At 42.3% G+C, this 11,629-nt stretch overlaps 1 protein-coding gene across 1 annotated transcript; it reads left to right on the forward strand.

Annotated features, from left to right (window-relative positions):
• The first annotated feature begins 7,314 nt into the window (after positions 1 to 7,314).
• Positions 7,315 to 8,658, forward strand: gsx2 (GS homeobox 2). Its single transcript, XM_028404379.1, has 2 exons — positions 7,315 to 7,690; positions 7,920 to 8,658. Exons 1-2 carry the CDS (start codon positions 7,315 to 7,317, stop codon positions 8,258 to 8,260), a joined length of 717 nt encoding a protein of 238 aa, XP_028260180.1. The 3' UTR covers positions 8,261 to 8,658.
• The last annotated feature ends 2,971 nt before the right edge of the window (positions 8,659 to 11,629 follow it).

Below are 11,629 nucleotides of genomic sequence, written 5' to 3' on the forward strand. Positions count from 1 at the left end.
TCGCTCTTTAAGAAATCTTTGTTTGGCCGCTCCTCTTCAAACCTTGGAGTGTCAGGAGGGGCGGGGGGATCGATTTGATTCTAATCGGACCATGAAAAGAACATGATCTAACTACTTTCAGACCGGAGTATATTTAGGCCCACTCCTCCTTTCACTCTCCCTCTCTCTATGCCCCCGCTCCCCATCCCCTACCCCCCCCCACTTTAGTGTGGGCACAATGAAGCTGGCCAATTTAAAAAGCTTTGAATGTTTCGTCAATGACTTTGTGAATACAGGGGAGAGAGATTTGGAGAGGAGAAGAGGGAGAGAGGGAGTGAGGAAAGTGGGGAAAAAGGGAGAAATGGAGGAAAAAAAAGGCCAGGGAGCAGACATAAAAATTCCAAGAGTTGTTTAAGTGTGGGTGGGTTCATTTGCATGACAGCACCATGTGAATAAAACTGACCTCTTGGACCGCCCCAGTGCTAGGCCGAGCTGCAGCCTGACGTGCAGGCTTTGACCCAGCTCATTGACTCTGAATGGATACTCTGTCAAAAGGAGGGACCTTGCAGCTCTCAGCCGGACAGGCATCTGCAGACCTCCTGTTTGACACCCAGCTACCTCCATTTCAATCCCTACTGCTAACACAGAGAGCCGTGCACACCACACACCACACACACACCAAACCATTTGGCAGATATCCAGAACTCTTATCGCAGACCCTCAGGCCTGGCAGGGGAGTCCCACAGAGACAGAAGATGTGAATGCTGAAAGGTAAACATCCATGAACACACATAAAACATTTCCAAAGACCTTTCTTTACATCTTCATCGCACACCCACAGACACGACAGGTGCAGCAAAGCTCTCGCGCGTGCAGGCCCATCAACATGCTTCAGTTGATGGCTCTATGATTTACTGCAACAGGCAGGTGAGAGGACACAGAGTGGACCAGGGGGGTGGCCGGGTGATGTAGTCTGCATACAAATCTTAGTTTGCTGCCCCGGACTCCCCCTCGACCCCATACAAAGTTGTGACTCTGTAAAAACACAAAAAGCTCAGACGGCTTACAAACTCTCTCCATTTATCTGGCTGGCACAGAGCTGGGACGATGCAGACAGGCGCTCTTGTCCCTGACCTCGACTGTCTAGATACACTTAAAAAGAAGCCCACTGCACTTGGAGATGCAAACAGAGTGAAGCCAATGCTTGTTAAATTTCTTTAAATGAATTTGTTCCCAGAGAAGTGGAGAGGTGATGAATAATGATTGAACAAGTAGTTTTCAAGTTATTTAGGCTCAGTATGAGTTATTAAACTGTAAACTATGAAGGAATAACTCAATATCATCCATCATGAAATATCTGTCAAAAGTTTGTGTTATGACAAAATAACACAACAAAGCAGCAACTCAGCACGTAGACTTTCTAGATAATTGGTGTAGCAATACAGAGGCTTAATACATCACCACATAAAAAAGTTAAATGAGGCCATCAAAAATATATTAAGCATTAAAATTTAACAAATACAAAATAACAAATATAGGAAAATCTGTGTATTTTGTTTGCATGTGATTCATTCAGATTATTATTAGATTATGTAGTACAAAACATCCATGATTACAGTCCGCTGTACATTTATCTTGGATAAATATTATATCTGCACCTCAGTTATGTGTGTGACAATGAACTAAATTTAAGCAATCAAAAAATGCACTTTTTAAAATAATATTGGAAAAAAATATGTTATTTGAAACAACTTGTTATTTGTACACTACAAGTGGTACACTGCAGTCGGGCAAGGCCACTTATTTTTACACTGAATTATTATTACCGTAGTTTGAGTATGTGTTTAGAAATAAATGCAAAATTAGTCAGACATTTAATGTTTTTTATTTTCTGCTGATTTTGTGTTTTAAACAAGTGTAAATGTCATTTATAATTTAAATATATAGATATGGGGGGGGGGGGGGGCAGACAGACTGCTCCCCTGGTTGAGGACTGGTCCTCATTTTAATGGCCTGTGTTCGATACAGCCCTCTGCTGAATGATGTCGCCTGTCTTCCTCCAAATAGTTTCTTGTCAAAAAATATTTCTGATTTCTCGAATGCTAATTTGACAAGATAATCACAGTTGTTTACAGTGATTCACATGCATTTGTAAAACCTGCAGAGATCACACCTTAACCAAACAAGCCAAACCTCTGTGTTCCTGTGGAGGGCAGCTCTCTGCTGCTGATGACTCACAGAGCTGGAGGGTGGATGAAGCTGCCCACCAAACTCCAGCCAGTTCATGTGATGTTCCGAAACTACCTACCACACAATTAGCTGCCTGTTGTGTAATAAGCTCTGCTGGGCTTAAAACACTGATTCATTTTTTTCCCTATTAAACCTTGTGATGCCCATATTGTTGGGTGGATGAATAGAATGAAATAATAAAGCTTTCTTTAAGGATGTGTGTGTCAGGCATACACATGAGCCTGCTCTGAAGTTAACAACAAAATGATAAACTGAATTAGAGTTGTTTTCAACTTGCTCATAAGCTTTAAAGAAACAAAACTATAAACCCAGCAGGCACATGAGACAAATTAAATGTTAAGTATGAAAAATGTTTCAGAGCTCCTGCAGTGAACTACCTAGCTGAACATGTAGTATGTTTTTGCACTATATCTGGAAACTAAAATACAAACACAGTAAATCCTTGCCTGTGCTGCATTCAGCTGATTAACATACAAAAACCTGATAATCCTCTCTAACTGACATAAATAGAACATCAGACTCTGGTAGGAGGAGGAGAGGGAAACACAGATGAGCACTCACACTGACGTGCTGTAACAGAAAATATGATTGATGCGTTCTTCGTCGTCCACATGATTAAAAGAAGACTCAGAATACAGCGTGACAGACTCTGTGTCTTCCTTAAACTTCTATCTTCCAATATATGAACAACAGATGGGAAAATGTGGACATTATGTCAATTAAGAAATAAGTTTGTGTTTGAGGGAAAGCCTCAACCTCAAACACAGGGAAGAGCTGGGAGCGACAGGCCGCCTGAGAGACACTAACAGGCCACGATGAAAATCAACATAATGACAGACTGTACTTAGTGTGACATTTTTCCATATTAATATATTTATTACTGTAGGAAAATAAATCAGAAATAGTATTTTCAGTCCATGAATTTAGCAGGAATTAAAGAGCTAAATTAAAACAGAAAAAGCTGCAGGTTCTTCCTTCATGCTGATTGGACAAAAGATGCAACTAATTGGGAAAGTTCAAACATCATATCCGACAGGGATAAAAGTGACTGACAGGTGTAAAGTACGAGTAACATGCAGATGAAACGTCTTGGTTTGTTTGCTTCTTCACAGTCTGATAAACAGAGGACAGAGAGTTTGCGGCCCTCGTCTATTCATGGCCCTGGCCAGTGACAAAAGATGCAGCCCGGACACACATTCCAGTCTGCTTCCGCTCCAGCACACAAGCTCAATCCCAGGGATTTCCCCTTTCACAGGGGAGAAAAGAGGCTACAATATCACCTCCTTTAAACGGAGGGAGAGACCGGTGCTGGTAGCAGGGTGGAGGGAATCCTGTCATTCACTCTTTGAGACATTTCCTGATTTGGGTTTCAGTGGAAGTCAGGAGCTCTCTGAGGAGGGGTGAGAACATTTCAGGTCTTGGCTGTTGAAATGGGGGGGGGGGGGGTGATTGGCTGCATATAGCTGTAAATCTGAGTTCCATTCCAGCTTACATCCAGTGTAGATGAGCGTACATTCTGAAGGCATCACTCTGAACGCAAATAATTTTACTAAAAGGCCAATCATTAACGAAGATACAACAGCATCTTGATCTTCTTGGAGACCAGTGTGGAGCTCAGTAATGAGTCTTCACAGCTGATAACTCCTGCAGTGTGGAGATGCACTATATAGTGACCAACATTGGAATAGCTTCATTACAATAAGGACTGAAATTCAGGACCATTTGACAACTGAAGCAAAAAAAGATTGAAGTAAGGGCTGTTCTGTGCCGTCTCTCTAATGGCATCTGCTTAGTCTGTTGGAAACAACAGAGGAGGCTGAGGGACAAACCGGGGCTCTAACAATAAGCTTTAATAAAGACATTTCTCTGGGAACTTAAGCGTGATCGGCGTCACTATCAGTCGGTGTTTATCTCATTTTCGAGACTCCTTAATTGTGTGGGGCCATGAAACGTGGACTCGTACACATGCTGGGTTGAGTGTGGACATCCAGACACACTCGTTGGCGCTGGGGCACACTTCAGACTGGAGTGTCTGGTCTGAGCGGCTCTGTGAGACCGAGAAGCGTCTCCCTAATTAGAGGGAGCCTGGTGCAGGACATCTCTATAAGCCATCAACAGGGTCCTTGCTGGCTTTGTTCAGCAGCCTCTTCTTACATTCAGCCTGTCACTTTACTTTTCTATAGGACTGAGGGCCGGCCTCCTTAATAGTGTTGTCTGTACCCAATCACTGGAACAGTTTGTAGATATTTGCAAAGATACAGCTGCAACAAAACAATCCTGTGATGGTATACAGAAAGAGAATCATTTTTCTGCACTAAAATTAAAATGAGCTTGACCTGATTGAACTAAAAAAGCTCACAAACTCCTGGTGAGAGACATTAAAAGGCTCTGCTTTGCTTTGTTTATCTGGCTAAGTTGTCACAGCGCTTTAAGATGTAATTATTTCCAACTCATTTTTGCATAGAAACCTAATTATTCACTCAGATATAAATTAGATTCCACATTCATGGAGACCATGAACCCCCTAACTCCTGCAGGATACTATTCAGCGGCCAAACCTCTTTCTCTCCCCTGCTCTCCTTTTCTCTGCAGAACCATGAGATGGAGGGTAGCCACCGCAGCTGCTATTCACATCAACCAGATAATTGTTAATGAAAAGTCATTGCATGGCATTATGTTGTCCAGGATCATTGTTCATTTCCCCCCATCGCCACTGAGATCTATATGGAGGAGCAGAGTGTTTCCTTTGAGTTTTGGTATTCAGGATCTGTTGCCTGGAAACTAATAAAGGGGCAAATCATCCACTGTATTGGCCAAGATGGGCCGCAGACTGGCCCAGCACAACAATGCAAGGTTTGTAAAAAGGCGTTGATACAAGTTAATGACGCTTGTTCAACAAAACATTAATGGACTTCTTCACGGTATAATATGGCATGGGATGCGGTGTGAATGAGGGGAGGGGGGAGGGGGGCACTTTAGCAGTGCACTTTAACAAGTTTGTGTGTTTTTACTACTGGGAGGAGCTGGATACACGTGCGCACGCGCACACACGCACGCGCACGCACACATACACATTTCCGTTATCTTTGATGAACTCATCAGACTCTTACACTTATTTTAGAAATGTTGTGAAACTAAACTCACACCACCTGGTTTAAAGATCATCTATTTTAATTTCATTTTCTTCTTCAGTCTTCAATAGGCCAGTGATTAATTGCCCATCAACATGATTTTAAAAAGGGGGGGCTGTATAGTGGAGCTGCACTAAAAAGGCGCACAAAGTTGGAGAAAAGAGGAGGCAGTGAGGTGGGGCCCTGGACGTTTATACATTTCTGAAATTCTTTTTAATATAACGTCTAAAGTAATATTACACGGACCCCATTTACTGCACAGGCTTCTTAACGGGGAAAAAAAGAAAGAAAGAAAAGAAAACGCAGCCCTGTCACCCCGAGCAGAATAAAGGGAATCAAAGGATTTTTCCCTTAAATGGACTAATTTTCTCCTTGAATTATGAAAGTAATGGCTAGGTAACAGCCTGTGCTCAGTACCCGACGGCTTAATGCTTCCTAAATCCTTCCACGTGGCTCCACTAGTCCTGGCAATTAGGCCTCATTATAGCCTCATAAAGGATCTCATTTGTGGGATTACTTAATAGACAATGAAATTTTATCGTGCAGAATTATGGAAAAATAATATTAGACCACGCATGGTGTGCAGAGGGCGCGCGCCACGCATCATTCCGCTTGGTTCGCTTGCGCTCTCTCACCCCTCCCCTCCCTCCCTCTCACCCTCTGTGGGTTTAGACTGTTATCTGTACCATAACAACTGTGCGTCTTCCTCGTCAAACACTGGATTCACTTTATTATAGCAATTACTGTCTGTGTGACAGACATGCCTGCTCTCATCTCTGCTACGGTTGGATTTTAAAGACTTTCTAATTCTTTCAAAGACTGCCTTTAAACTCAGTTGAATAGGTGCTTCATTTGCCTGTTTACTGTAATCACAGCTATTTTCTCTTTTCATAGGAAAACTTAGATGTCAACAACATGATACTTTTTTAAAATCCACATCAAATCCAACAGACTGTTTGTTGCGTTTTTCCCCCTGAGGTCAGAAACCAACACATATTGTGTTGGACCGTCTGCACCTTAGACCTACTGACGGCTCGCCTCAGAAGGTCCGAGGCGTTACTTGGCAGATGAAAGCAGAAGCTAAACCTACCGGTGACCCGGCTGGGGATCAAACTCGCTAATTATTGTCACAAGATGAGGGATTATCGCATTTCTGAAATAGCTGCCTGTTTACCCCCGCACAGACCCACCATTATAAACACTTTCTAATTGAATCCTAATCGTTGTCAAATAACCGCAGCCCAGAGTCGCCATCAGTTCATAATTTTTTAATTGCTGGAAGTGAAACCTGAACCAACCGGATTCAAAGTCTGATTAGGCAGCAAGGCAATTAGTGCTTTTAGTGCGAACAATTCCTACAATCGCATTTAGAAAATATAAATACTCTGTTGAATAAAAGTAGCTTTCCATGTCCAAACTTTTTACGCACTTTTTTAAAACCAAATAATACAATTAAATGATATAAGAAATAAATAAATACAATTATTACAGTTATTCTTGTGTGTCTGATGATTTTTTGCAGATAAAAGAATCCACAGGACATCTTACAAATGTGCCATTTGAGTAACTAGGTATTTAAAAATATCTGAAATATATGTTCTGGGAAATGTTAATACACTTTCAGAATTTACTAAGTTCCGTCTGCACAGTTTCTGGAAAAATAAAAAGAATTGCCTGGTTAGAATAAAGTAGTTTTCCAGACTTCTCTGATTTCGGTTTAAAATGAGTAAATCTGCAAGTTGTGATTGGAGGCCTAGAGAGACATCACGTGGTTTGGGTCACTGACAGTATAAACCCTTGGAGCCGGGTGCGCACGTGGGTGACGCTGCAGGGCCAACCCTCTTCGGGGTCCCTTTTGTTGAACCATCAAACATAAGCACCTTTGGAGATCCCGAGGGGTTCATATGAGAAACAGCCCATCATCGCGGAAAGATCACTTATCAGCGGCGCAGCCATGTCGAGGTCCTTTTACGTTGATTCTTTAATAATCAAGGATACGGTGCGACCTGGACCAGCTGAACATCCAGGACAAGACTTTCTTATACCCATCAGCATGCACTCCCCGAGCGTAATGACGGTCACCGCTCCGGTGTGCCCATCCAGGAAAAACGGTACTTTCTGTGTTTGCCCGCTGTGCGTCACGTCCCACATTCACTCCTCTCGAGGCGGCATTCCCATGCTGAAGAGCCAGTTTCCCGGAGCGGAGGCGCAGTACTGTCAGAGAATAGCACACCAGCAGTCTCCTGCACTCGCGCACCCTGGAAATACACCTGTCTGCACGCCCACCTTCAGCGTCACAGATCCCAGGAGATACCACTGTCTTTCTATTGGTAAGCACCTGTTTGCTACAGTCTCAGCTCACATCCACTGTCCGGCACCTGTTAGAAAACTTTCACTATAGTTTATGTTGCTCTCTAAGAAAAAAAGGATGGCTCGGCTTTTACGCACGAGAATTCACACAAGATAGTTACATAATTTGTGTCTGCCAGATCTCAGAGTGACAAATATTGATATAAAACTAATCGTCTAACTAAGAACAATGTTTATTTTCTCCAACAGGCGCCTCCGACAACAGCCACATACAGAATGGCAAGAGGATGCGCACGGCTTTCACAAGCACGCAACTCCTGGAACTCGAGAGGGAGTTTTCAACGAACATGTATCTGTCTAGACTTAGAAGAATCGAAATCGCCACGTATTTGAACCTGTCAGAGAAACAGGTGAAAATCTGGTTTCAAAACCGCAGAGTGAAGCACAAGAAGGAGGGCAAAGCCACTCAGAGGAACGCACACAGCGGTTGCAAGTGCACAACCGGTCACACAGACTATTCAAGGTCAGAGGACGAGGAGTCTCTATCTCCGGTCTCTGCTTCGGAAGAGAAAGAGGTGTCACCCATCTGAGACCCCACAAGTCCCACTGCTGGCACTTACTGTGCCCTGCTGCAGTAGCCTACGTGTGGTGCCATCACGCCTCTGAGCCAATAAAAAGTAATGCATGAAGTCTGAGAAGAAATGTCGAGACTATTAACTTCCCTCTCTCATATCCTGCTGGTCGATTAATAGTGTGAATAAATGTTTGTGAAATATTTGGCAACATGACCTGTGCGTAGCAGTCAGATGATATTTCACCTACAGGTCGTGTGATTTCTCCCTGGTAAATGCTTCCAATGATTGCCGGATATACCATTACTGTCAGTGAGGTTGTGTGGTAAAGAGAGCCCTTAGAAATATATAGGTCTAACCTGTAAACTTGTACGCAACTATTTGTAAATATCTGTATTTATTGTAATAAATATGAATTGACCCCAACAATTTCTCAGTGTTGAGTGATCAATAATGTGTTCAGCTATAAAATGAAAGACCTAATATTACAAAGACTTGTACTGATCATTAATTGAAAATAAATTAAAGATATTCATTCAGTTAACAGTTACATACTGTGCCACAGCACTGCACTGCATTTATTCAGTATATAAATATGCTGAATAATGCATTATGATTATATGATCATCAGAAAGAAATGCTCCTAATGATAATGTGAAATAAAAATGTATATTTAACATAAACTACAGAGAAACCCAATCCTTAAATAACAAGTTTCATTTGTGTACTTTCCACCGTGAGTGCAGTCTATTTAAAGAGTTTTCATTCCTGACAGCAATTGTATTATTACCAGTTATTTTCATGATTAATATTAAGGTGCCATTAGGGCGCCATTGGTGTTGATACACTTTAATGTCGTCTCTGCGTATTTGATTTAGAAACAATATGCAGCCGAGCACAATTTACATGATCGAAGCAACTTAATTCAAAATGGATGGAGTGAGCTTTATGAAAGTGTAGCTGTAATTTCTCCTTAGATCTGACCACAAAAGGGTAGCCGATAACGCCCCCGGGGAGCAGCCAATAGTCCATTAATGTTCGCTTTTGAAAAGATTTTGGTTGTCCAAAGCGAGTTTAATTGCGTTTTCGGTCCCACGTTGGTTGATTATGCTGCTATTGCTTGAAACCACAGAACAAGGATATATAGAAGTGGGCAAAGGCTTTGACAGGTTAGATTGTCCTGCCTTGGGACTCGCATTTAGCCGGAGACCCCCGACGGCTGTGTGCTCAGAGAGCTTTGAGAGACAGCGACAGGGTTCCTCCGAGCGACAGAGAACGATTTAGTCACTGTTTCATTAGGCACTATTTGAACCTTTCAACTTATGTTGAATTAAAGGGGGCATGCTCAAATGGATAGACTCTGAGGAGGGATTACGTGGGAGGGGCCACTGGAAATTAGCTGACGCCTAATTTAACTCGTTTCTGTCAGAGTTTGGGATACATTCCTAATTGAGAGGGGAAGCAGGTGAAGTTTTAGTCCCACGCAGGCCCATTCAGAGCAGGAATAAATGGCCCCCTTTCACATCCCGCTGCTGATCATATATTATTGGGGGGAAAGCCATCTAATGAATATATATTGAAGTTCCTATTAATCGAATTAGAGTTCCCTTGCAGGTGTGAAAGACAAATGCAGCATTTAAAGCGATTACAATAGAATAAACCGCAGTTTACAAGGACTTCCCCTATACAGCCCCTCAGGACTTGAGGTCGGACTGTTAGGCCACTAAAACGGACATTTTGTCCATCTCGTCTAAAAACAGTCACGTCCACTCAAACCACTGTACCAACAATAACACGAGAAAACAGGGGGATATACATTTAACAACAACTATACCTACCAACGCACAGGAAAAACTGGACCACTCCAAAGACGTCAGGCCTTAACCACCATTCAAAATGCTGCAATTACGCATGACAAAAGACAATTAATAAGAGCGCTTTTCAGCCGGTTGCAGCTGCTGTCTCGTGTGGAGATAGAGGCTAGAAGAAGCTGAAGTACCCGAGAGAGATAGAGGGGGGCAGCGTTGTCTTTTGCCCGTAATACTCCACTTTATTTATGAATCAGCATCCTCCATCATAAATATGCGGCCTACGCCTCCCATCTAAATCCCACACTGGAAAGTGAAGAGGGAGGCTTTTCTCCTAAATTGTGCAAACTTTTTGTCAGTTTAATTAGCGATGGAAGCTTTCTGTTGCTACAGTGCGACAAGTGTGACATTTGGGCAAAGGGATTAAATGGGGGGCTAATTTGTAACGTTTACGTTTACGTGTTTACGTACGAGAGAGAGAGAAAGAGAGAGAGAGGTGAGGTTTGATAATTATTATTAACAATGACCTTTCAACAGTAAAAGTTAATAGGATTCTGTCTTTGTCTAAACAAGGGTTAGACACGTACATTTACACACAGAAGGAGTTCAGGTCCAAGGACTAATTTATCTGTTTTCATATTGATTATATAATATATAGCCTATAATACAATTCAATTTGAGTTGTTTAGCCTTTAATTTTAGAAAGAAAGAAATGGTCCAAGTGACCATTGATGCTCAGTGTGTGCTGTTGTGACTTACCGAATAGACGGGTCAACTTCTGCGAGTTGGTGTACAGTTGACATCTAGTCACATGGATTAAAACTGAAAATAAAACAGAGGAGATTTTTCTTAATGCACTCAGTGAAGCAGACAGATATTTGAAACGCGAACTCTCCCCAGGCTGTTAAAGAGACATTTCAGCACGCTGGACAGCTCCCACAGGGACCGCCGCCCGAGGGCCACCATGAGCCTGCGGAGTCACGTCACTGATCCTCTGTGGCTGCCTGACCTACCGTGCTGTTTACCTCCTTGATTTACGTCACGTATCTAAATAGGCTGCAACCTGCAATACTCAGATAGGCAAGAAGCCTTTGGATAACACAAAATATTACATAAAGTGTTGTACAGTGCCATTAGAGTTGAAAATTCGCCTCTTAACGTGATTACGCAGAACTCCGCAATGAGTGCAGTTAAACTGCAGTTTTCAGATGACAGTAATTGGGATTTTTATATAAGTAATTTCTCTGTAAGAACGGTCTAGACTTGTTTGTTACATGTTGTATTTTTCCCACAGCCCCCTGGTGGACAGTATTGGCAGAACAAGATTTGTGGGAATGATGGCAGCATCTCACTCAGTGTTTGGTCACTTTATTCAAAAGATGAAATTGACATCCTACGTTTGCAAAAATAGGAAACAGAAGGAGGTGACAAAGTGCCCAAACAACTTCTGATAACAACATTTACACTTTACTGAGGTGAAGTAGCCTACTGAAGGCTTAAAAATTGCTTTTGTCGAGTATATTGAAACCAAAAAAACATGCTTTAAACTTGCTTCTCAAATCAGTTCACCTGAAGCACT

The sequence above is a fragment of the Parambassis ranga genome, chromosome 4, assembly GCF_900634625.1.
Source record: "Parambassis ranga chromosome 4, fParRan2.1, whole genome shotgun sequence".
Classification (NCBI taxonomy): domain Eukaryota; kingdom Metazoa; phylum Chordata; class Actinopteri; family Ambassidae; genus Parambassis; species Parambassis ranga.

Coding starts and splice junctions, on each gene's coding strand:
- gsx2 (XM_028404379.1), top strand. CDS start 7,315: ATGTCGAGGTCCTTTTACGTTGATTCTTTAATAATCAAGGATACGGTG. Junction 7,691..7,919: donor ATACCACTGTCTTTCTATTG/GTAAGCACCTGT, acceptor TTTCTCCAACAG/GCGCCTCCGACAACAGCCAC.